This window comes from Vollenhovia emeryi, unplaced genomic scaffold (assembly GCF_000949405.1).
Source record: "Vollenhovia emeryi isolate VEMERY1.0 unplaced genomic scaffold, V.emery_V1.0 DF939194.1, whole genome shotgun sequence".
In the NCBI taxonomy this organism is placed as follows: domain Eukaryota; kingdom Metazoa; phylum Arthropoda; class Insecta; order Hymenoptera; family Formicidae; genus Vollenhovia; species Vollenhovia emeryi.
In genome coordinates, this window is record NW_011967172.1 from 695,404 (window position 1) to 722,032 (window position 26,629).

The 26,629-nt window shown below is 49.5% G+C and overlaps 1 protein-coding gene across 1 annotated transcript in view; it reads right to left on the bottom strand.

Annotated features, from left to right (window-relative positions):
- The window catches only part of LOC105562140, a 69,653-nt gene extending 43,398 nt beyond the window's left edge, over nt 1-26,255 (bottom strand). The window contains exon 1 of the mRNA XM_012012709.1: nt 25,379-26,255. Within this exon, the coding sequence (XP_011868099.1) occupies nt 25,379-25,796 (418 nt within the window). The 5' untranslated portion in view covers nt 25,797-26,255. The remainder of the gene's footprint in view (nt 1-25,378) is intronic.
- Between the last annotated feature and the right edge of the window lie 374 nt (nt 26,256-26,629).

Here is a 26,629-nt window from a genome sequence, read left to right on the forward strand (position 1 = left end):
AATACCTGCCTTTACCCTATTATACGTTTATGATTTATTCCACTGGCGGCACGCACGCCGGGCTCTGACGTTTCGAGTCCGCGGGACCACCGCTGACGCCGTTGCGCCGCCATCGGACTGGCCAGATGCACCGCGGACGTGGCCGGTTCGTATCGAGATTAATCCTCTTACCGCGATGGCTCCGCGGCTTTACAGGCCCGTAATTCGTAACAATTCCCAGAGGTTTACGGGGTCTTAAATCTTCTCGAGTTCCCCGAGATTGAAAAGATCTCTGCGACGACGCGAGGTGATTAAAAAAACGAGCGTGGCGCGTTAACTCGCGCCTTAAATAACGCGGTGCAGTCACGTTGAGTTACGCCACCATTATATACGGCTATTTTCTACGTAATTAACGTTTCTAGATAAGAAACTTTCCGCAGACTAAGCTTCGGCGAAACAAACAGATAACGAAACTGTACGACTATTCAGTTTCGAACAGACTCAGCTCTAACGTAATTTTAACTCGCGGTTAATTATAAAAGCGCGCGGCGGTGAAAATCGATTTCAAACCGGTCGAAGAATCGCCGTCCGCCGATATCGCAATAATGGTATCCGCGCGTCCACGTGACACGTGCGGGCAACGAGATTACTTTAATCGGATAGTCCCCGCGTTTCCCGGTAATGAATGATCGTCGCGGATAAGTGACGCAGCGCTAAATGACAGCCGGCCGAGACGCAAACCGCCGAGAACCGGAATCGCAGATCGCTCGGTGGCGGAGATCAAGATCGGCCGTGTGGGAGCAGAAGCGACGTCTGCATCGGCCGCTTCCAGGAACGACGTCGCGATCTTTTAACTCGGCGTCCCCGACGACGTCAGAGAAGAGAGACGGGGCGAGAACGCAATTCGCGCCACGCGAGCGATTGATCCCCGGCAACGAGCCGTAATTGATCCGGTGAAAGGAAGAGCCGCGCGGGAACGATCGTTTCCACGATGCGCGGCGACATGTCGGACGATAATCTCGCGGGTTGCTGCGGGAAACGAGAGATCGACTTCCGCTCGCCGCGAGCGCTCGGGAAACGGAACTTCCTGCTGCGGCGAGTGAATTATGGAAAGAAAAGAAGAGGAAAAAAAGAGGTGCGCTGTTTAACGACGACAACTCTCGATCTTCCGCTCCGATCGTTTCCGGCGAGAGAGAGAGAGAGAGAGAGAGAGAGAGAGAGAGAGAGAGAGAGAGGGGGGGGGGCGTATATACACGGCCGACGAAAGTTAACGCGTGTAGAGCCGACCGCTCGGCGGCGCGCGATATTAGCAATGCTAATGGGATTTATCATTTCCTGGCAGGTTCGTTAGAATCGATTGTCGCGGATGAATTGCTAATGCGCGCGCGGGGGGGCCGTTGGTATTGCGCGTCCGTGTTTTGCCCCGTCTGCTGCGTTCAACAACGAGCACGCGAGCAGAATTCACCGACGCGTACTTATTGGCCTGGTATTCCTTTTAAGATCATCTTAAGTAACGTCTTAAGATGCTAACGCGGCCCCGCGACTGGTCTGCAACGCGTTAACGCCTAATCTGCGATGTAAATACGTTGAAAAAAATTTGCGCAAGTCGCACAATCGTACATACATTGTCGACAAGCTTTTCCGAGCGCTCCGATTCGCTTACGTATTGTAAAATAGAATGTTTCTCGACGTAAAGAGCACGTTGATAGATCAGGCCTGAGGACTGTACTTAAGATGATCTTAAATATAAAAACGGACTATGAATACCGACTATTGTAAACGAGCGGAAATTGCCGATTTGTAAATTTAAATGGAATACGAACGCGGCGTTTTTAAACGACGTGAAGTCGGTCGCGCGCGACGTTCATAAGATTGATTAGCGCTAATAGCGGTTAATTAAGGTCTCCGCGCTACAGCCGCGATCTGGGCTGCGCTCCGGAGAGGAAAAGGAGATTGCTACCTATAACTCGTTAACCGTGGCTGCCGCCGCAAATGTCCTTAACGGCCGATGATTGCCGGTATCTGCTAAACCAAGTCTCCTTTCCCTGCCCGCGCGCATAGCCGCGCCTACGATCCGGATGGGGAGAAAGAGAGATAACGAGATCGCGAGTCGCAATCACAGTTAATCAAGCAAGGTTATCGCGTCGCAATCAGGTGTGTCTCGGCCTATAATTCAGGTTCTTTTGAAATTTCGTCGATTCAAGGTGCGCGCGAGCGCGCGGTACGTTACCGTAGGTCGAGAGATCGTCGTAATACGAAGCCCGTTTCTCCGGGAAGCTGAACTTTAGCATTCAAACGCGCGGTCGGCTCGAATTAAACTCCGCGAAATCTCGAACGCGAGGTAAATATAATAAAGACGACGCAACGCGGTCGCATTTCCCGCGGGCTATTTGCCTCCGTCGTCGATTGTCAAGCTGACGTAACGTCGACGCGACATGGCGTTTAATTGAATCTTCAGTCAATCTCGTTACTTGGCCTATTGTAAATAAACAATGTCGCGGCGAGCGAACGGTCGCTGATTAAGGTTGATGGCAGAAAACGACTCGTAAACGCTTGAGACTGTCTTAGTCGTAAGATAAGGCAGAGAAAAACGTAAGTCGTATACAATAGTGTTTCACGACTTACGTTTTTCTCTGCCCTACCTTACGTCTACGACCAAAGCCTAGTTTCACCAACGTTGTTTAACTTTAAACTTGGCTTAATTCGTTCTTTGTCTCGTTCCAACTGTTCCTTCGGCAATAGACTAACATGAATTGAACTGAGATTAAAGTTAAGCGACGTTTGGTGAAACCGGGCCTTAGGGCCAGTTTCGGATCGTCCTCTGCCATCAGCCTTGGGCTAAAGTCCCATCTTATTGTTAGTCGTTGACGTAAGGCAAGATGCCTTGCTACTTGCCTTACATTTACGACTAAGACAGACTTAAGCGTTTACGGATCATTCTCTGTCATCGGCCTAACTCTGGAAAGGACACCCGGCGTTGTTCGAGGCGATGTTGAAACCGGAACGGCACGAGGCCCAGACATCGCGACCTCCGGGCCCGGCCATCATCTCCCTCTCTCTAATTGATCACCGTTTAATTCGCCATACGTCGAGAGGGAAGAACAGAGTCGGCGAAAAAGTCACGACAAGTCGCTCGGAACTGACAGAAAACGGACAGTTTGGGGTCACGGACGTCGATGTATACCGCACGCGCGCGTACATTTTCGGGGCGTACCGTGTCCGTCGAGGCCTTTTTTACGTTATTACCGTTAAACGCGGTTCTTTTGCCGAAAGGAACGGAGCGAGCACGACCGCGACCGCGACGCGACGCGATGACTTGGCGTCTCTCTCGTCCGCCTCGTCCACTTCTCCGCGAGATGAATAAACATCGCGCGCAGACGAGCGTATTTCGAGAATGACGTGCGCGAGGCAGCTGGGCGTCGGGCGGCCGAAATAGAATGCGTAATTAGGGCAAGGTGCGGAAAGCCCGCGTGCTTTTTTCTCCCCGGTCTTTGTCTCGCCGCCCGCGTCGCCCGCGCCGCCGCGGGCGCCCGTTTTATCCCATCAGAATTTACATAATTCAATCTCGCAGCAATTTGTCTCTATTAAATGAGTTTAATCCGGAATTAACGCCATCCGCGAATAATTGATCCCTGGCGTGGGCGACATGTACATCGATACATCGGCGGGGATTTAAAGAGGAAATAATATCGCGCACGGGGGCAGCGCGACATCGATCCGACGAGGCGGTTTAATTATCCGGCGTGGGCGGCGGATTTATCCTCGAGATAAAATTCAGCCGCGAGAGTGAATTTGTTGCACCGAGATCGACCCTCAGGCGGACGTGGCCTCGCCGCGCGACGCGAGAGCTCTATACAAGGGGTTAACCACTTGATGTAATCACGGGACAGGGTCTCCGGAATCATTATGAAATTCTTACGAAATTCCCATATAATCGTTTTGTCTTCATTATCAGTCACCTTCAACTTTTTTAACGGAAACCCCTATTGTTTATTATACTATCTTATTCTACTAATTAATATGAGCAACTTTTGTTTCAAATATTTTTTTACTTGACTAATACTTTTTGAAATATTCAAGAAAAAGTTTATAACTTCTTCACCCTGATAGCACATAAGTCTCAGTTATGTTGCAGTTATGTTGCAAAGACGTTTCAATGTCTTAACTGAGACTTGTTGTGCTATCAGGGCAATGTTTAGCTTCTGATATCTCGATAACTGTTTGTCGGAGGGAAAAGTACAGGACTTTTTGACTTGATTTGGTCTCAGGAATATACTGTTGTAATAGTGCTCCAATTATATTGAACATTTTTGTGTATGTAAATTTTATAGGTATATTACAATACACCAAAATTTCTCTTTAAGATTTAACGTCACATATTTTTCAGCGTGCGTATAAGAAAATTATTTGTAATTAAATAAAATTATTCGTAATCAAATACAACCGTCTAATCGGTGGGACAACATTTTAGCCAGCGGTTACCCCCTTGGCTCTATACATCTCGGCGATCTCCGGACGAAAAGCGAGCGGGCACTTTCTAATTATTCAAAGGCATTTTCCTACGGCGCGATATTCCTCCTTGCACGCTCGGGTGCAAGTGGAGCCGCTTCTTCCGGTGCGCGCCGCGCCGATATCTCTCGGCCGCGTGCGACTTTTACCTTCCCTCTCTCGCGCACGTGACGGCAATAACGCGGACCGTGCTGGGATCGCGAAGCGACTACCGCGCGGAAAGTGAGAGCGCGCGGGCGATCGCGCTAACTACCGTAAACACATAAATCAGGGACTAAACTTTGTCGCCGGCGGAGACAAAGTGCAGCGTGCGTAGAAAAGCCGATTGACCCGCGGACCTTTCGCCCGCCGATAGTAAATTTGCGCAAGAGACCTTCTCCTCCTCACCTCGCTCTCGCACGGGGTGAAAAATTTTAATATCGGCGCGAACACGCTGCGCGTAAACAGTTCCGAATAAATAGTTGGATTCTGTTTTCGCGACGAAAGTTCGCGGGAAGTTTGAAGACCCCTCACCTTGTATCACATTTTAGAAAGAGGCTACGCTATCAGAATTCTTTTTTTACGCTGCATGTTTGTGTCGCCGCGTGGTCTCGTCTAGAGATAATTACATTTCCAAGTCGGTGCAGGGAGAAACTAAGTAGGGGAGGAGTATCGGTTCCGGCTCCTACGCACCTCGCGCCTTGAAAAGTATCTTTAAAAATAAGCTACGCACGCGCGGACGCCGAAGGAGAGGCTGAAAACGCGCAGAAAACGAATATGCCGTATCGACGTCTCGGCCACGCCTTGGCGTCCTGGCAGCTTCACCCAGTTTTCCGCCGACTTCCAGCGGATCGCTCGGCGCGGAAGGAAATCGAGCAGAAGGAATCGCGGATACGTATGACCACGGGTGATCATGCGCGATATCGTACGAAGGCGCTTTCACTCGATCCACGAGACGCCTAGGTCGACTGCCTTGGATACGCCACGATTTATAACTCTAATTTATGGAGCGAACCTTGGCCGGCTCTCTCTCTCTCTAAATAAATAAATAAATAAATAAATAAATAAATAAATCGAATCTTTTAGCTGTTATTTATTAGCCACACTGCTGTCTTCTTCGAAAGACGGAACTTTCCGAGAACGGGGCCCGCGATAGCGTGCCGATCTCGAGGAGGCGAGATTGCACCGAAAGATACAATCGACGGAGATAGATAAGGGTCAGAGTTGGAGGGAATTATCTATTGATTATAATCATCCGACAAGTGTGACCGTTCGGCCCGCAATAGCCAATCGTCTTATTCGTCACGTCGGGGTATAACACGCGGGATTATACAATGGGTATTTTTACGCGATACCGTCGGCCACTTTATCTCTCGCGCGCGAGGGGAGGCCGCGGCTTTAATATTACACCGTCGTGTCGCCCGGATTTATATGCGCCTTTCACGAGAAACGAAACGAGACCCAAATAGAAAGTCTTGCATAACGAATGCGCGGCCGTGCCTTAATTGTCTCGCGAGCGCGAGTATCTACGAGAAATCGCGAACGCCGCTTTTTCCGCTATTCTCGGTCCTCTCATTCACAAATTGCCCGCAGATATTAGAAACGGACGAGTGAAACTCTCGCGGGGTATACCACGAGAACGAGCTTTTAATGAGCCGAGCTTACTTGAGAATCGCAAATTTAATTAGGATTCGTTCGAACTATTCTCTCATTTATATAAACTTTTTAAGGTACTCGAGGATATGTATGTTGTTTTTTTAAATCAAGTCAGTCGAATTAAATCTGCTCCACCTCACGTACGATAATTCTCTTTCAAAATATTCCATATCGTCGTCCTTCTGCTTTTCCTTTCGGCTGCACCGCGGAAATTGTCATGTTGAGCGAGAGCGGAGGGCCGAAATTTATTTTTTAAAGAGTCAAGTCAATTAAATTGAATTAAAAAATCTGCTCCACTTCATGTACGATAATTCTCTTTCAAAATATTCCATATCGTCGTCCCGCTTTTCCTTTCCGCTGCACCGCGAAAATTGTGATGTTGAGCGAGAGCGGAAGGCCGAAAATGTTTTTTGAAGAGTCAAGTCAATTAAATTGAATTTAAAAACCTGCTCCACTTCATATACGATAATTTCCCTTCAAAATATTCCATATCGTCGTCCTGCTTTTCCTTTCGACGGCACCGCGAAAATTGTGATGTTGAGCGAGAGCGGAGGGCCGAAAATTTTTTTAAAGAGTCAAGTCAATTAAATTGAATTAAAAATCTGCTCCACTTCATGTACGATAATTCTCTTTCAAAATATTCCATATCGTCGTCCCGCTTTTCCTTTCCGCTGCACCGCGGAAATTGTGATGCTGAGCGAGAGCGGAGAGGCGAGAAGCAGGCGGCAGGGGTTGACGGATCGATAGCGCGACCTTGAGACTCGTCGTCGCCTTATTACACCCGGCCAACCTCCGGGTTCCTCGTAAAATCGAGTCGGGATGCGTCGACGCGGACGTACAACTGCGCGTGAATTCTCTCTCCATGCAGGCGAGGTCGCGCGGGACGAGAAATTCCCGGCGCGCTCGTATTTTCCAGCAAACGCGCGCGCAGCTTATTTTCGCAATTCGCGTTTAATGTCTTTAGCGAAGCTAAAGTGTCGGAAGCGAAACAGCGCGAAAGGCGCACTCCATCCCCGACTCGCGAACGAATTTACTCTAAGCACTTTGAGACAGCGCGAATCTTTTCGTAATAAATGTTTCTTTCCTTTTTTACTGTTACTTCGTCGAGAAAGACGTTACCGTTACGCGCGTAGAGAGGAAATTTCGCGCGAAAAAGCGATGCGAAAAATACAGAGTGGAGTACCGTTCATCAAAGTTGACACAATATTGTTTGAGCAAACAGCGTTTGATAATAGACTAAAGCGTAGTACGAATTTCTCCGCCCGACTGTACCGACTCGTATTTTTCTGTGCCTCGCAAACGCCGCGAGGCCAGAGTCAGAGAGCAGGCGGATAATAATCCGCCGAGTGTCGCGCGCACGTTTTATTTTATTTCGTGGCTCTCGCACAGCAGTCAGGAGCATATTCTTTCTCATCCGCGGCGTCTATTTATAAAGCACGTCTCTAATAATACGCGCCCCGCCATTTTGTACGCCCCCCCGCGACAGAACGTGCGAAACAGAAATTGGCACCGCGTCTTAACATCGGGACGTACCCTATTCTCCTCGCCGCGACGGCTCCGATATCGCAGCGAGGATGACGATTGTGCGTCTCTTTGCGGAACCGGGCGAGTGTTTGCGATCCGCGCCGAGCCCTGAATCACTCCGGATAAAAACAGAGTCGCGCGTCTTAAAATACTGGACGGGGCTACGTCACGAGCGGGAAAGTTCAAAGGTGGATCGGCGTGTGTACAAACTTGAAAATCCACTGGCTTATCATTAACGCTAGAGACCCTGTAATCAGAGACCGGCCGCAAGAGAGTTCGTCAAATTCCTGCGAGTGAGAGAGAAATACAGGCTATCCCACTCTTCTTCTACGATCGTGACGATCGTGTCGATCGTAGAAGAGTGAAGTAGCCTATGTTTCTCTCTCACTCGCAGGAATTTGACGAACCCTCTTATGGCCAGTCTCTGATTACAGGGTCTCTAATTAACGCGATATGCGTCGACTTTGCATCGCCTTCGGTCTTTCGCTCGAGCTCCGCTTTTACGTGAATCTGCAAATGTGTGGCGGAACAACGTTAAATAAACGCGACGATCTCGTTGCACCGGCAGGTATACAGAAACCGTATGACATACAGCATATCTGCATATTCGACATTTGTGAATATGCATCTTGAACATTTCTACAATGTTATCGGCGCAACGGTCAACAGACGTATAAGAGTAAATTCCCGCGGACGTTTGTGAGGTTGGACGAAGGGTGAAGTGTACAGAACAAAAGTGCATACACGAGACATTCAAGTAGCTCTATCTCGGAAACAGTGGAGAACGGGACGTACATTCATATGAACATTTCTGCTTAAAATGACCGATACTACCGCCTCCCAGAGTATTGACCATTCCTCCTGGGACACCCTGTATTTTTATTCCTCTCGGATCGGACACTTTTGGAGCGCGCCCAAACGACGAACGAGCCCTCGGGATGAACGCTTCCCTCCAGCGCGCTACGTGGCGACTTCTCGCCCCGCATTCTCGCGTGAATTTTGAGCCGCCGGCCAAGGTGCCGTGCGTATGCAAACAGATGAGAGGCGGATAGCGCGTGTCGCGTTACAATGGTCGGCCGCCTCTCCCTCGCGCCGGGACGCGGCGGCGGAATGCAGATAGCGGCCGCGGCCCGCTTCCGCCTGCAACGCTTACGTGGTGCGTAAAAGGGCGTTACGTAATGCACCGAGTGGATCGAGCCGCGCGTACAGAGCTCTATCCCGTCCTAGCCACGCGGCGAGGCGAGGCGAGACGCGGTACGGGCGTGCGGGTGAACGCGCTCGGCCGCGTTCGACCGGCATCGACTACCGTCGGCGATGCAACACGCCGCGCTATTATCATCGCGGCATCGTCGCGCTGCACTTGCGTATGCAACGCGCCGTGCGTGCGTTGCGCAGCGAGCGAGCGCGAAGAGGGTGAGGGGGGGGGGGAGGGGGGAAGAAAGAGAGAAATAGGAAGACCGTGGATTTTTCCGGCCACGGAAAGTTTGCCCGGCCGACATTCTCCGACGACTTCCGACACTGCCGCGGTTTTCGCTTTCCGAAACCTCCTCGCTTTGGGCAAACTGACCGGCGGTCTTCAACTGTCTTTTCTCGAGATTGCCGGAGCGCGGGACAAACTTATTTCGGGCTTTCGAGCTTTTTTGCATCCCGATTTTTAATCGACGCGTCGATCGTGTCTCTCGGTCTCGCTGGATTTTTCCGTCTTCTGTTTATTCCAGAAATTAATACAGATCCAAGCCAAGGCGAATTGTCATTGTCAGTGTTGCACAGTTTGCGCAATGCCGCTGTAAACGCAGGCGTTAATGGTGGTACAACTTCGCTTTTTGTGAAATTCGAGTCAGCCGCACTTTCGGGATCGCGCAGGAGCGTTCTTTTTATTTTGAAACTGGTACACCTCCAACTTCCTCACCCACGGGTTCCTTCAACTCTTGAGGCTTCTTTCTTTACTCAACCTCACCGAGAACAATTTCCATCGAATAAACCAATTCAATAGTGTTTCCGATGATTAATTTTCCCAATTACGTTTTCCGATTAAATTTCTCCGATGAAATTTGATTGAAAAAAACCGATCACATTTTTCATCGGCTATATCCGTTTGTTATTATGTAATTGGATTATCCGATTGCATTTAATCGGACACTTTTCCCAGTGTTTACAAACCGACGTCTCGAAATCAATAGAAATGAACCGCTTAAAATGACGTCTTCAAATAGCCAAGTTCAATCGCAAACACTAAAAGAGCTGGTAGGCTACTATACATTACCGATTACTCGATGTCATTGTACCTTGTCATTTCTTAAACGCAACGAGTATGTAAATGCGCCGCGACCTTTTTCGCTTTCACGTTGGAGAGCGAGCAAAGAAAGGAAAACCGAGTAAAGCCAACGGCACACGATACAATTTTTTTTACTGGATTGCTTACAAGAACCAATAAGGATGCAGAGTTCTAGATTAGACGACTTAAAACTCAATCCTGACTGGCTCACGTAAGTAATCCAGTAGGAAAAATAGTATCGCGTGCCGTCGGCTTAAGATACAAGCTACTCAAGTTTTCCAGTAAATAAATAAAGACGTTGCCCTTTTTACTTTTCAGTTCAAACGAGTAAATCCCATTGTACTTTTTAACTTGGTTATCCCACTTGTTTCACGCGGATCAACTTGTCTTCCGTAAAATCCAACAATAAGTTACACGCGTTATTATATTCTCATTAAATACAAATCCATCGGAAAGAGAAACAAGATGTCGATCGTCTTGCCGATCAGTTCTGAATGCAAAAACGTTGGGAGATGTGCACTTTGCATCGTAATTGTTTCGAAAGTCGTCGCGTAACAACAAGAAAATATTTAAAGCAGCTTGGAAAAACGTTGCGGATGCGGCGGAAGTGTGATCGACCTCGGGCAAAAGTCTGTTATCTCGCATAACAATCGGCTAATCGTAGGATGATTACGCGTTTCCTTAATGCATAGCTGTTGCACTTGGCGTGCATGTCTAACGAAGTTATACCATACGCCGGTGTGCAAAGGTTAAAAACGTCTCGCCGACAATTTCGCGTGCGTTCTACACGATTCCACCGTGGTATCAAATTATCTAACGCGCGCGCGAGGCTGACTAACGCGCGTACAGCGATAAGTGCCCCCTATGCCGTTGCCGCGATATCGCGCATCCAGAGAGGGGAAAAAAAGGAGGAGGATCGCACAGTAAAAATTCACGCCGCGTCTGTCGCGGAACAACTATTGTATTTCTACATGACGGTCGCGTGAGCCGCATGGGCGACGAATGAGATTATTCCGAGCAGGATGCGCGCGCGCCTGCCGTAAAAGCCGTCTCTATTCTTTCCGAGCGTCGTTCCACGGCCGTCACATTCGACGGGTGTTTAATTTAAAGACCAATTACGCCTCGGGGGCCGCGGAATCGTAAACCTTGAACGGCGCCGCGGTTATCACGGGGAAGATTAAGACAACGAGAGACGCGTTTCGAGTTCGACGCCCACGTGCCGCGGAGCGGCCGCGCTCGTAAAATCTCGGAGCGGACAATGGGCGGCCGTGAACAAGCTCGCGCGACTTCCGCCCTGGATTCCAGCGGCTCCCTCGCGGGAGAGAGAACGGACGATTTAAAGCCAACGGCACACGATACTATTTCTCCTACTGGATTGCTTACGGTAGCCAATAAAGCCCGTATCAGACCACGGATTGCGACTGGGATTAGATTAAAAAGTGACCAATCGCAGCAAAGTTCACGCATATCAAGCTGGACCCCCCCACCATCGCCAATTAAAGTAAAAAATAAAAAAACTTTTAGTGCTATTTATGTGCTAATTTGTTGCTCCGACCGTGTAGGTGTAAAGTTCATTAATCTCAAGTTTAGTAACTTTTACTCTAATTGGTCAAATTTCAATATAATCCCAATCTCAATCCGTAGTCTGATACGGGCTTCAGGATGCGGAGTTCCCGATCAGGTGACTCAAGGCTAAACCCCGATTGGCTCTCGCAAGCAATCCAGTAGAAAAAATAGTATGCCGTTGGCTTTATTCCGGGATAATGGGGGCCGCGGGTCGTCGCAGCCATCGTACAACTAGTAGGTCCACTCCATAGACATAATAGATCTAGACCGAGCGTTTGCCTTTATTCGAGCAGTGGGGATAGAGGTTCACGTAGAAAAGGGCAAACTCTGTTTTGTGCTATTTCGTTCTCTCTCGTTCGCATGTAAACAAGAGAGAACAAAATAGCACAAAACAGAATTCTGCTGCTCAATGCTCGGTCTAGATATATTATGTCTACGGTCCGCTTCTCTGTCGGCCCCTTTCATCTTTGCGGTCCCGATTCCGCCATCTCTTCGGTCCAAATCCAGCAACGTATTGCGTTTGTACTCATCGAACTACACTACCACGCGTACAACTTTTCTCTCATTGGTCTGCCCAGAACAATGTCGGGTGCGCAGAAGGGATCGACGCGAAACGAAACAAATGACGGAGTGGACCTACTGGTTGTACCATATGTACCATGGTTGTGCTGTGGTCGTAGCCGGTGGGACGCGGCGGTAAATTCGACGCGGCCTCCGTCGAGCGCGTCGCGGCATCCTTAAGAGGAAGGCGGGGGCACGCGATTCGAGGACGAGAATCCGCGTCGCCGATCCGGGATCGGCGCGCATTATACGCGGCACGTTCGCGCGCGTGGCGTCCCGTTAACGGACCTCCGCTTCGCGGATCGCGCCTGTCACCTACATTTTACGGGAGCGCGAGACGCGCGACAAAACGTATCCCGTTCTCGGGGCCGCGCGCGCGTCCGAATGCGGCGCAGCCGCTCCAGTAACCCTTAACTCCTCGAGACACGGTCACCGCGGCGGCCGCCGTCCCTTTACGGCGGCCGAGACAATAAGCGGCGAGAAACTGGGACGCTCCTCTTCGGAGAAGAACGGGACGCGCGGCCGGGACCAGAGTGTGGCGAACGAGGCACTTGCCTCGTACAAAAGACTCGTAGGGGCGCAAAAATAACAACTGTTCTAACAAAATTAATATTAACATACTGAATAGAGAACCAAGGGACCGAGGGGGAAACCGCTGAGGGCATTGTGGTGTACAGATTCGCGGCATTACTGGGAATTACTAGGCAGTTTTTGGGCATTAGTTTGGACATTAGACCCTGCTGGGGCACTATAAAGATCAAATAAGGTAAAACAAGATACATAAGATAAAATAAGATAATAAAATTAAGTAATGCCCACTGGGCATTTGTGGGCATTGGTGTACGAGATTTTGGTCAGCGTTTTCCCCCTCGGGTAAATTTATATAATTTATTATTAATATAAAATAATATAATAAATTATATTAATTTACCCGAGGGGGTATTTTATAAAGATTTATAAAAATAAAATAAGATAATAAAATAAAGTAATGCCCACTGGGCATTGGTGTACAAAATTTTGGTTAGCGGTTTCCCCCTCGGGGAATTTTATCTTATTTTATCTTTATAATGCCCCAGCAAGGCCTAATGCCAAAAAAATGCCTAGTAATGCCCAGTAATGCCGCAAATCTGTGCACCACAATGCCCTGAGCGGTTTTCCCCTCGGACGGAACGTCTCGTATCCTCCATGCGAGTCGAGATCGTTAATTTATTATTAAATTTTTTTCGATGTCGATAATTCGCCGCTCGAACCGCGTACATCGCGCGCGCGCTTCGTAATCTACGCGCGGGAAATGTTGAAATCGCTCGGGCTTATCTGCAATATAAACGTCGAAAGCTGCGCCTCGAACGATCGCGAGAGAGTCTGCGCGGCGAATCGAACCGCAGACGTTTATGCGTAATGGCGCGCGTTGCGTCTGCAACGCCTCGTTAAATATTTGTTCTAGTAAAAGTGCAAGATTGCAAGACAAAGTGGCAGGGTTTTCATTCGATAACGATACGGCGTCCAATCCAACGAAACGCTGGCGTCACCGCTATTTCTAGATATTTGCTATCGGACATCCGTTGTAACGGAACCTGAGACGACGCCGCGCGGACAACCAGTGCAAACAAGAATTATTGTTATCCTCATGTTTCTCGCCCGGGAATCGCGTTCCGCGGCGCGGAGAGGGAATTACGGCGCGCGGTGTTTTGAGAAGCAGGAACAATTTCCGGGATTAAAACATCGGCATCGCGTGTCGCCGGCAAACGCGTCTTAAATGCGCTCGTACAACGTAATATTAAAGCCGACTTTCAAAGCAAGAAAGTCGAGCTGTTTATTAACGGCGCATAACGGCGCCGAGAAATGCCGGATATTTAGAGCTGCTTTCCATTTCACGTAAGAGAAACAGCGAGACTCGACTTTGGTCAATGAAGGAAACCCGGTCTTCTCCTCCGCGTCGCCGATCCAATGATAAACTCTTAAGCTTGCACCGCCAAATTCGAGTGCACATAAATACAAATGTACCTCCAATTTTTGGCGATACACGCTTAGGAGCGTAGTAACGTGACGATAGAGCTGTTCGCCAAGCGATAATTCGTTTCCCCGCCGATCCCCTCTCGCTCATCTAACAAAGTATATCCGTGTCACAATTTTTATCTACAAAGGCGCATTAAGATATCGCCTATCAAAATGCGTGACGACGGGAGTTGCACATTTGCTCTTCAAGTCGAAACACGCCGAGGGTGACTCAACCGCGGTGTTTGTCATTGGAATCGTGCCGATCGCGAGAGCGTTAGCGCGCGGCGGAGCGTGTCAACGGGCAGCGAATGACGAATGTCGAAATTAATGAGGCACACAACAAAGTGCGGCTCCGATAACACGCGAGCCGCGCGTAAGGTGAACACACAAGGAAATCCGAGCTCCCGGGTGCACGGCAAAAATTCACGCAGCCCGGCACGCTCGGCGAGGTCGGGCCGGGGCCGAGAAAGGGACGCGCGTCCCGGAATTCCTCTCCGGACGCGGATCCGATAACGCGCCGCGAAAACGCTACTTATAGCGATGATGCGCGACCACCTTGTAGTTTATCTGATAATCGAGCTGTTTACAAACACCGCTACTTTAATTGAAAGAAAAAAAAAACACGGCGCGTTGATGGGCTGCCTCGCCACGTGCCCCTCGAGCGCGATAAATTTTCCGCTGGCTAAAGCGATTCGCGCGGGTTCCGTCTCGATCTCTCGATGCCGAATTAGTCATCCCCGACGAGCGCACCCGAGTCGAAATTTTGGCCCTATGTTGAACCTTTAATTCTATTATATAGTAGGACCTAAGACAGTAAGACAGTAGACGAGGTCAAACTGCAAAATTTACTCCTACTTTAAAGCCGATAGTGTTGGAAATTTCTGCTTTTGCCAATTTAGCATTAAAGTGGGTCCTTTTAAGTGGGAGCTATAGTAAGTTTTTCAAATCAAAGATTTAAGGGAGGAGTAAAAAAATATAATGTCATCAAAGCAGGTTATTACTGGTCTATGTAGGTGTATAGATTAGCTAAGTAGATGTAAATTATCCGTAAAAGTGTCAAAATAGTACCAAATTTTCACCTCGGGCAGCTTTCCGATCGAAAAGGACCGGAGCCTGTTTCGATCCGCGCGAGAATCCGGGCGAGATTCGCGGCACGTCCGACGCGGTGACATCGCGTGAATACTCTTCTTTGTGTTCGGTGTACAATGCCAACGTTGTGTGACGCGCGCGCGCGCGCGCGCGAGATTCGATACACGTATGTGTTGACGTGACCGGCCGGAGCTACGTGATTCTCCGCCGAGAGGAGAATTATCCTTCGGATTCTTCACGGTGACGGACATCGTCCTTCGGAGAAATTCCTTTAATCGCCGCTAATTGCCGCCGTCGGTTAATTAAACTCGAGCGCCTCGTTACTTTCGGGACGAGGATAAAAGTAATTGAAGGGTTCGTCACACGTTACGCTTGACGCGCAGAAAAAGTAAACCAATTATATTATAACGTAATATCTCCTTCTCTCGCGAAACGCGAGATATCGATTGGATGTTTGCCGAATGTTCGCCGGTTTCTTTTTCGGAAGCGCGTTATCGGTGAGAATAAAGCCCACTTTGCAATCCGAGTCATCAACATGTTCGTTTAATTACTCACGACGATAATAAATAAATCAGAGCGGCTCCTCGTAAATATGGTTACCTAATTTTTATTAGCTAAAGCTCGCCACTCTTGCTCTTATCTCGTTACCGGATACAGCTATTTTTTCTGTCTGGGTCACCGTATCTGCACGTAATACCTTTTCGTTGTTATGAAGTATTTTGTGTGCGCCTGTGCGTGTGTGTCGCGAGTCTTAACAAAGAGCGACTTATCTGTAAATATCAGTGAAAAAAGAATCGCTGCGCGCGATAACGCCAGATGCCAAATCACTAATTCCCCGTCCGATTAAAAGAGCATTACTATAAAAATAATCTGAGATCGTGATTCGAGATACCGATACACCGGCCGCGAGTGTAGCTCTCCACGCGTTATTAATAAATTATTTGTCGAGATCACGGCCCGATATAGTTCACTATCGGACCGCGGCCATCGTTAATTTATTAGATATCTGCTTTAAGCCCGCGTTAAATTCTACTTCATCTTCCTGTCAATTGAAACGAGATTTTATCCGAGTGGAATTATCGAAGGTGTTTGCAAATGGAAGATTTGCGTCGAGGATATTCTTATCGCCGTCTCTCCGTTACAATCTCCTCCGCTCTGCTTTTTTTTATGATTATAAATTTTTCATCTCGCCCTGTAATCCACTTGGATCACGAGTTCTCCCTCAACCTCGGTCACTTAAATTAAAGCGACGAATTACGTTTTCTGCCTCTCGGAGGGCGAGTCGCAGCGAGGCGAGAACGTAATGCCTAGTGGGCATTACTTTATCTTACTTTATCTTATTTTATCTTTATAATGCCCCAGCAAGGCCTAATGCCCCCCAAAAAATGCCTAGTAATGGCCAGTAATGCCGCAAATCTGTACACCACAATGCCCTCGGCGGTATACCCCTCGGAGAATGTCTTTCGTCCAGCAATTCGCGCTCTGGGGTCCGGTACTATTGTTCCGAGACGATCGGGAAGAAACTGGGTCAAGCTGCTGCGGGACAAGCAAAACTGGGTCATACGCGCCATTATTGCCGATCCGGGAACGTATTATCCGGCGTTTGCGTTTCGGAAGTGGCCGAGCGAGACGACGGTCGAATCGACGGGGAAACGGCGCGTGCGTGCGTGTGCACGCCGTTATTGATGAACTTCGATCGGGTTTGCAGCGCTTTACGACGCCGACGGTATTATCCGCCGTTATTAAAGCGCAGCGCGGTCGAGCGCTCTCGCCGTCTGTCACGCGAGCAAATAAATTGCGGATAATTAGAGAGACGACCGGGGAAGAACGCTTCGATAACTCTTTCGCCCGGACTCACTCGCTCCCGATAAGAACGCCCGAGCGTCCATTTTTGCCGCCGAACATTCAGTTCGTAGAATTGTCGCGAATCGCTATTTCGGGGCGACACGCGGAATCGCGACGCGGGGCGCCGCGGAGAGCTGACAAATATTTAACCGACCGAGCGGTCTTCCTGACGCTACTCCAACTTCTTAATTCCGACGAAATATTGACTTGGCCCGTTTCCCAGACGAGAACGTTAGAGGAGAGACGCGAGATGGACAAGTCATTCCTCGCTGATGACGTAGTCATCCTCATTTCTTCGGGACGTCACGTGACCGGGGGAGAGCCGCGGTGAAACAGGATCGCGTCGGCCTCGAGACGCGTCAGACCGGGATCAACCTATCGGAAGACAACGGATCGTCCATCACGGACATCTGACCCACTCGAGAAACTTGCCCGCCGCGTCGGCGGAACCACGGGCTTTTATATACTACTAGACTGCTACCTTCGAACTGAGAAGTGAGACAAGAGTTTCGCCGTGTATTGTTAGGTAAATAAAGTAGTACGTGTGCGTCGGCGCGTCACTGACAGACACGGCAGTGTACAGGGTGTCCCAGGAGGAAAGGTCAATATTCTGGGAGGTGATAACGTCGGTCGTTTTAAGCAAAGATGTTCGTATGAATATATGTCCCATTCCCCACTATTTCCGAGATGGAGCTGTTTCAATGTTCAGTTGCAACATTACTTCGCAAGATCGCACAACAAAATTACGTGGAATTTCTGCTAAATGCATTACCGGAACAACTAGAAGACGGTCATTTGGCTACACGGCGTGTTATGTACGTTCAGCATGACGGAGCTCCTCCTCATTATACCCGATTTGTGACGCAACACCTCAACGTCACTTTCCCTAATTGGTGGATCGGTCGTGGTAGCGCCATCAATTGGCCACCAAGATCTCCAGACCTAACCCCATTTGGATAAAGAGCGAGGTGTACGGAAGAAAAGTGCATGCACGAGACGTTCAAGTAGCTCTATCTCGGAAACGGTGGGGAATGGGACATATATTCATATGAACATTTTTGCTTAAAACGACCGATACTATCGCCTCCCAGAATATTGACCTTTCTTCCTGGGACACCTTGTATAGAAGTCTGTGGGTGGAACGTTAGTAAGCGCATCGAGCCCCGCTGCATTATGCACCGAGGTATCTTCCTGAATTCGCGACTGATAAAATCCGGACCGGGACGTTTCGCGAACTGACGCGTCAGTTCTGCCTTGTAAGTTTTTGGCCTCCTGTTTTGGCACCCGATACGACAGAATTATATATACTATACAGAATTATACAATATACAGAAATACGAATTAGGCGAGAAATAAATAAAACGGAAGGAGGCAGATCTCTTCTTTGTCTCGCCACTTCTCCGTTCGCGCGATTATCGAAACGGGAATGCGAGACCCAGCTGCAATTTCGCGATCCCTGCATTCGAAGCGGATCGAATGCTCTGGGCTGCTATTTTAAAGGAGACGGGGCCGACTTGCAAATTTCATGCAGATTTCCGTCACTTCCCGACCTGGCCGTCGTGAATCACGCGGCGGCGAACCTGTTTTTCGGTGAAGGCCACCCGCCTAACGTTCGTCACATTTTGCAGAACGTTATTTATCAGCAATATTTTATCCGCGCGAGCCTCCGAAGACGCGGCTACCGCGCTGTCGGTCTTTTACACTCGTTATGTCGCCTCGAACAGTAGCGATTCCAGTTCTTAATCGCGTACACGGAGGGAATTTTCTCTTAAAGTTTATCCTGAAAATCGTGTGATCGTGGGACAACGTGCCGAGAAAAAAATATGTATTTAGGTAAAACAAATGGACACGTTGAAGTCATGTTTCTTTGATGAATCTACTACATTTTTAAACATGATAATCTCTTTAAATAGCCAGTAATAAATTGGCACTCAGGGCCAGCTAAGGTCGACTAAACTTATCCATTGCTACTAAATTTTTATTTACTTGTACTAAAGCATTTGTTAGATTAGAAGAAATAGACATGAATTCTCTTAAAATTTCCAGTCTCCATCAAATAGTAAAATAGTAAAGTTTCAAAAAGCTCATAAAATTTCTCGAGATGCCGTGCGGTCCCACGATTACATAATTTCAGGATAAATTTCAAAAGAAAATTCTCTCGCTGAAGACTCCCAATTTCCACCAACGTCGTTTAACTTTGACCTTATAGTTTAAATCATTTTTTGTCTCTTTCTAAAGGTCTCCTTAGAGGATGAATTAAAGCAAGATCAAAGTTAAACGACGTTGGTGAAAACGGGCACGAGTGTGCCTTTTCGCCAAACGCTCGCCGATATCGAGGGGAAATTAACTTTGAAAAGAAAAAGTCGCGAAACCGTCTTCCGTCGAGCCCGGACTCGCTCTCGGAGACACCGACTCTCCGCGCTCCCAGTTTAGATTGTCGCATGGTGTTTGCCGTCAAACGTTCCTGCGCTCGCTCGTTGAAGCTCGCTTTGAACAAAAAGCCGTGTGCTGCCGAAAGAGAGAAATCGAATTAGTGAGCATGATCGCGTCGTGCTTGTCGGCCGATCGAGTGGCGCCGCGTGAGCGCGCGATGGTTTCAGCAATTTATCGACACGTGTCCGCGGACGGAGGTCACGGACTGCGCGTGGAAGATCACGGGATCGTTTCGTGTGCAGCACGTCGATGTAGGATGTGCGAGCCGAGTCACGAATTCGGAGCAGCAAGTTCTATAACGTACCGGAGTAACTGGTTCTATTGTTCTCTCTCTAAGAGTCAATCAGTGCATTATCACTGAAAGCAGTACAGTACTGAATAATTCATCGTGAATCGGTGATCATTCACTATTTTCAGTGATAATTCATTGATTGATTGTTAAGCTCGGTGTTTCATTTTCTGGTTAACTGTTAACCAGAAGTTAGTCGACTCTCCATCTTTTTCGGTTGAATTGTCTGAGAAGAGACTGAGAGTCGACTAACCTCTGGTTAACAATTAACCAGGAAACGAACAACCGGACCTTAGAGGGCTCGATGTCACCAAGGGAGAGGTGCCGTTGGGTGAATCTCTGTCTTTTTTCTTCACTATCTGACTGGTGAACGATTTTCTATCTCACCTTACACACGGAGAGAATTTTCTTTTCACCCCGAAAACCATGTAATCGTGGGACAACATGGCATTTTGAAGAGCTCATTGGTCAAATGTACGATAAAATTTTAAAAAACTTCTCATAAAATTCTTCGAAATGCCGTGTTGTCCCACGATTACACGATTTTTGGGATAAACTTTAGCAACAGAAAATTCTCTCCATGTAATATGAGTGAGATAGAAAATCGTCGACCAATCAGATAATAGAGAAAGAGACAGGGATTCACCCAACGGTACCGCTTCCTCTCTCGGCGACATCGAGGACAATAGGAAACTATAAAACCACTCACTTGAGTATGCCATAGAGCTCGCTGCTTCGGAGCTTTCCAGCCGCGTCTCCCGCGCGTGTACCATAGAGCTGCTAGGCGAATCACGCGAGGCTCGATCAGGGAAAAGGCCGGAGTATCTCCCGATCCATAAATAAAAGCTGAAGCTCATAAATTTCGCGATAGAAACCGGCGGTCGCGCTCCGCACGCGAGTCAATCTGCATTTTAAAAGTCCGTCGCGCCGGACTTTCACTTCGTTAAGCGAATATAAGTCGATCATCTCGCGTCGCGGGATACTCCAGCCGTCCCGCGCGGCTCCGCGAGGGTCGCGTCTTGCGCGCGAAAGAGAGTTAAGGTCGCCATCGCCATCGCGCGCGCCGAGCGCGTGACGTCAGCGTCCGATATTTATGAACGCGCCCGAGGAAACCGACCTCCCCTCGCGTAAATAATCCGCGACTCGCACTCCAAATAGTCCGTTGCGATATTAACCACCGGCGACTCGTCCGATGGAGATACGACGGCGGCCCTTCTCCCTCTGCCTCCGTCTGTCTCTCTGCCTGGAATGGCCTTCCGTCTCAACTGCGCGAGGTGGACACACTCGGGGAATTTAGGCGTAAGCTGCAGGAGCACCTGCTGTCTGAGTCCGTACGCGGTTTGTAAACTTTTTCTTTGCTATTTTGTATTTCTAGGTATAACTTTGTAGCTTTGCTTCCTGCCCCTGATCTGTACGTGAGCGCCTACTTGTATGTATAATATGTACATTGGGTTAAATAGTTAAATCTCTGTTTACAACGTTCCACTCCTATGTGTTTGCATTCTATTTTATACTATACTTATTCTTTCATTTCTTACATTCTCATTTCTGCATATTTCTCACGTGCATTTCTCACTCACAGTTTCTTTCTTTTTGTAACAATTGCTTCTACGTTTTAGGGGACTTGTCCCAGAGCGTGTAATAAATAATGATTCTGATTCTCTCTCTGTCTGTCTGTCTCTTTCGCGTTCAAGGTCCTTCGCGATGCTTTTCACGCCACGCGAGCCTTATTGATCGCGGCGACGAGTGGAGTTTCCAAGGTAGCACAAGGTGGCCTTTCGAGCGATCCTCCGGACAATGACACCCCCGATGGCCAGCCGCCGAATAACTTTAGCGTGCTCGCACGTGGCGAGACGGGGACGATAAACACCGCGCGATAAGGCGAGCGCCCGCGCGGGCCCGAGCGAATTGTCGCGGAAAAATCGTGCGCCGACGCCGCTCGCTGCGGTTTCACGCTCGTCGGCCGATCGTTACGTCGTTCGGATGCGAAAAGTGAAAGGGGCACGTCGGTGCATTGTGCAACAGCGCGATCTAAACTCGCGGAGAAGCGCTTCTCGTTAAGAGAAGGTGTTTCGAGTTTCGACGATCGCGATTGCCTCCTCGAGATGTTCCTTCCCCAGGATCGAGACGTTCAAGCCTCGAAATCAATCTGCAACGTGCTCTTCTGCGTCTAGGATGAGTTTTCCACTAAATAGACTTCGCTCCGAGGGCAATAAATCGATACTGGAATCAACTGATGATGCCTATTCATTTAACAGAAACTTCTCTATCCCATATTAGGATCCTATCTCATAATAGGGGCCTTTCCTCTACCGTGCACTTTGTCAATTTGCACAAACTTTTTAAACGTATTTATCGGCTGCAAAATAGAATGTTTCTAGACGCAAAGAGCACAATTGTAGACTAGGCTCTGAACGCGAAGACAGAAGCGTGCCGGAAAGGGACGCTTCTTCCCGGTAGAATTCAATACCCCTTCGCCGATGCGGAAGTCTAAGGAGTTCGAGCAAACCCAGAGCCACAGATTCCAAGAAACGTAACGATATACATCACTGTTTTAAATAAAATAAAAAAGTTTCAAGCCTGCCGAAGCCGGGGAGGAAAAGCGTCGAAGATATTCGCCACCATCTTCCCTCGTTCCCGTCTTCCTTTATGTCCCATAAATCTGGCTTCTCACGATGCTGTCCCCCGGTAAACTTATTTCCGACAAACTAGCCATTTTCGCTGGGAAAGAAAGCGAGGACGCGGGTCCACTGGGAGTCGTGCGTCCCAATTACGCGGAAACATATATCCTCGACGCTCCGGTCAAGAGTCACCTTAAGTTAATTAGAGACACGACTGTATACAGGGTGTTTCGGATAAGGTGTCCGTCCGCTCGTGTACAGGTAGAGCGGGTTAAACCGAAGAGAAAAGTTATGTACTATTTTGTAAAATTCCCAATAGTTTACGAGTGATAAATAAAAATGTCTGGGCGAATGAACGCACGAGAAGCAATAGGCCGGACTTGGCGGGCACGTTAAATGCCTTATTTGTTTAGTCTCGTAGCAACAGTGGGCGTCCGATAGCGAGAGGTGGAGCGACGCACCGAAAAAAAAAGTTGTCACGCTCGTCCCTTATCGCTACGAGACTAGACAAATAAGCCATTTGATATCCGCCGAGTCGGGCTTACTGCTTCTCGTGCGCTTATTCGCTCAGACGTTTTAATTAATTACTCGATAACTAATGGAAATTTTACAAAATGGTACATAACTTGTATTTTCAGTTTAACCCGCTCTATCTGTATACAAGCGGATGGACATCTTATCCGAAACACCCTGTATGGACGGCGGTCGATTTACTCGCCAGACACGGTTTCGCGGAAAAGGGAATAACGCCGGGGGGTGACGAGGGATCCGCGACGCGGGGGAGAGAGATTTTCGAGAGGCCGCGAGCGCGGATCGGCTCCCGACATCGATCCGCGCGTCACGCCGCCGGGAAATCAACAAAGGAAATCTTCCGCGAGCGATCGATCGGCGACTAAAAATACGCGACTTTACGCTCCTAAAGCCCCGTGTCTACGACTCGAGAACGGCGTCCAAATTCCAGCTTCGAGAAACTTTTACGGGAAAACTGCGAACTGATTAGCTGCACTCTTTAAAAATTAATCGATGAATCGTCACTGAAAACAGTGACTAGTCACTGCGATTTTCAATGGTATACTTATAACTGCAAATCGGCGACTATTCACTTTCAGTAATATAATCCGCCAATTGATTTTTACACAGTAAAAAAATAAAACAATGTTAATATTGTTTTCATTAACATTTTCGCGTGTCCCAAAAAGGCGTGTCGATGTTACATGTTTCGGTGGACTTTGAGAAATAGTCGTGAAAAAACGAGAAAATTTCAACACACGATTTTTTACTGTGTAGAAAGCACGTTTCACGGGACTGGACACAGTTCTTGAATCGTGGACACAAGGCTCGGTGGGGGTGGGGCGGGTGTGGGCGCGCGCGCACACACGGCAAGGGTTTCGGGCGCTCGGGACTACCGCGGGGTGGTATCGAATTACGGAAGGTGCGCGGCAATGAACACTTGGAGGGTGTCCCGATCGAGCGGGCGACGGCTCGCGCCGCCTCGTCGACCTCGCTCGGCCGAGATAAAAATCGAAAGCGCGTGTGCGAGTTACGATCTGGATACGCTCGCCGCGACGCTATTTCGCTGGTACTTGTTCGATACCCGAAGCGACAGCGAAAAACCGCACTCGATGTTGACGTAAACAAACCTTACGTCATTAGTCGACGCGTCGTTCCTTCCGAGCGCGACGGGCCCGAAAAATATTCGGAGTAAAATGTTCAAGGTAAAAGTATTCAGGGCGATTCCGCTCCCTTCGCTCCCTCGTTCTTTTGCAAATGATTATGACAGTCTGGCAAGTCGCGGAAATGAGTAAGGCCCAATTTCGCCACACGTCGCTTAACCTTAATCTCAGTTTAATTCACGTTTGTCTCTTTCTAAAGCAACAGTTGGAATGAGACAAAGAACAAAGTAAACTAAGCTTAAAGTTAAGCGCTGTTGGTGAAACCGGGCCTGAGGCCCAATTTCGTCAAACGCTGCTTAACTTTAATCTCAGTTTAATTCACATTTGTTTCCATCTAAAGCAACAGTTGAAAAGCGACAAGGAAATAAACTAAGCTTAAAGTTAAGCAAAGTTTGTGAAACCGGGCCTGAGGCCCAATTTCGCCAAACGTCGTTTAACTTTAATCTCAGTTTTAATTTACGTTTGTCTCTTTTTAAAGCAACAGATGGAAAGCGACAAAGAAGTAAACTAAGCTTAAAGTTAAGCGACGTCGGTGAAACCGTTTGAACAGTTAACCAGAAAATGAAAAGCCCGGGCCTTGGTTTAATTCGCGTTTGTCTCTACAAAGTAGAAACGTTCTATGTTGTAGCCAATGAATACGATTAAAAAATTTGTGCAAGTTGATAAATTGTATATTATGCACTGCAAAAACCGTACATGATTCTGTTTATATAAAATAGAATCTATACGCAGAATGCACATCGTAGATTGGACTTAACAGTTGGAATGAGACAAAGAACAAATTAAGCGAAGCTGAAAGTTAAACAACGCCGGCGAAAGAACGTCGCCTAAAACGTCGACTGACGATTAGAAGAATGGGCGCGTTAACGTGGGCCGCCTGGAGGTGCGAAGGAAAAAATGGCTGGCGAGCAATCGAACGTAATAATCCAATTTCCACTGTCGCGGATGGGCGCGTATTCGACTCCGCGGCGGACACGCGATCGCGATATAACGCGCGACAAATAATCTAAATTTAGCCGACGCAATAGCCCGAGCCAGCCGCGAGCGCGAATAATCGCATTCCGCGGATGACCGCTGAAGGAATTAAATCCCGGAGAAACGATTTCCGTCAGCGGGCGCTGATGGTCGCCGCGGAGACGGTGGTCCCGCCTGTCGTCGGACAACGAGACGGCGATGAGGTGGAGAGTGACGTGAGGAAAGTGAGGCGGTAAGCGCCGCGTCACTTAACTTATACCCCAACAATCGCACGGGGCTCGCTTCTTAGCGTCCGCCATGCACGCAGAGATAGGGGGTTGGGGGACGGTCAGCCCCGAAGAGGGGGGGGGGGGAGGGAGCGGGGCGAAAGAGAGAGAGAGAACGGTCTACTATATTGATCACTGACCTTTCCTGCGGCCGAACGGGCCGAAGAACGTGCCGTTCTTGCCGATGACGTTATCGTCGATGTACTTGAGCAGCTTCGTGGTGTCCTCCCCTTTTTTCGCGGCGATCGACTTGACGGGGCGTGGTGGGACCACCCTCTGATTACCGGCCGCGATGACGCCGGTGGCGGCGCCGCTCGCGGTGCCGCTGGTGATGACGACGGGGTTGTTGAAGGCTACGCTGACGGTGGCGGTCGCGGTGGCGTTGGTCGTGCACGTCGAGCTCGACGTCGCGCTCGGCTGACCGTCGCGCTGGAGGCCGGCGCAGTTGGCCGCGGGCGCGGAGCCGGGGCACGCGTTCGCCTCCTCCGCGAGCGAGCCGATCCGGCGCTGCGAGCCGCCCCAGCCCTTGCCGCAGGAGATCTTCACCGAGCAGCTCATCCTCTCATAGTAATCGCGGTACGGTGCGCATAGCAAAGCCAGTCAATTGGTCAATCAGTCAAACAATCGACGACGACGACGGGGTCACATCCGGCAGGACCGGTCCGGGTGAACGCCGGGGAAAGGGCCCTCTACCCGAGGACGGCGGCGCGCATCCCCGCGGCCGCGAATTCCGCTCCTTCGCGGCGCCCGCACGTGTACGACGGTTTTGCGTCGCGGTCGCGCGCTGCTCCGCTCCGCTCCTTCTCCCCTGTCAAGCCCGACTTTCCCGAGGCGAGGAAAACGCCGATCCCCCGCGGAGAAACTTTCCTCCCGAGCGCGCACGCCTGCCGCTCGCCCGATCTCCCTCCGATCGGCTCGGTTGCGTAAGAATATTCGTAGTCGCGCGCACCGCGGGTGAACGACCGCCGATTTGGTGAATCGGGCGCGCGCGTCCTTCTTTCGGCCGCCCGCTCTCGCGCCCGGCGCGGGTCGCGACTCGACTCCGGGTTGTCGCGCGAACTGATGTGTGTGTACGCGCGCGCGCGTCAAACTTCCGCCAGTGAAAACAGGCTGCGAGCGCGCGCGGTGGGAAGCGTGGGAGCGCGCGCGCGGTGTCGCGGCAGAGAGAGACCCAGAACGCGTACAATCTCCTCGAGCGTCGAGGCGAGACTGAATGTCTGGTGGACGACGAGCTGCCCGGTTCTCCAATGACGTCACCCTGCCACGCAGGCGCCCGAGAGTCTCGCCATGCTGCGAGCGCATCTTCCCTTTCTCTCTCTCCCCCGCGCTGTCTGTTCCTCTCCCTCTCCCTCTCTCTCTCTCCCCCCTCCCTCCCTCCCCGCCCCTTCGGG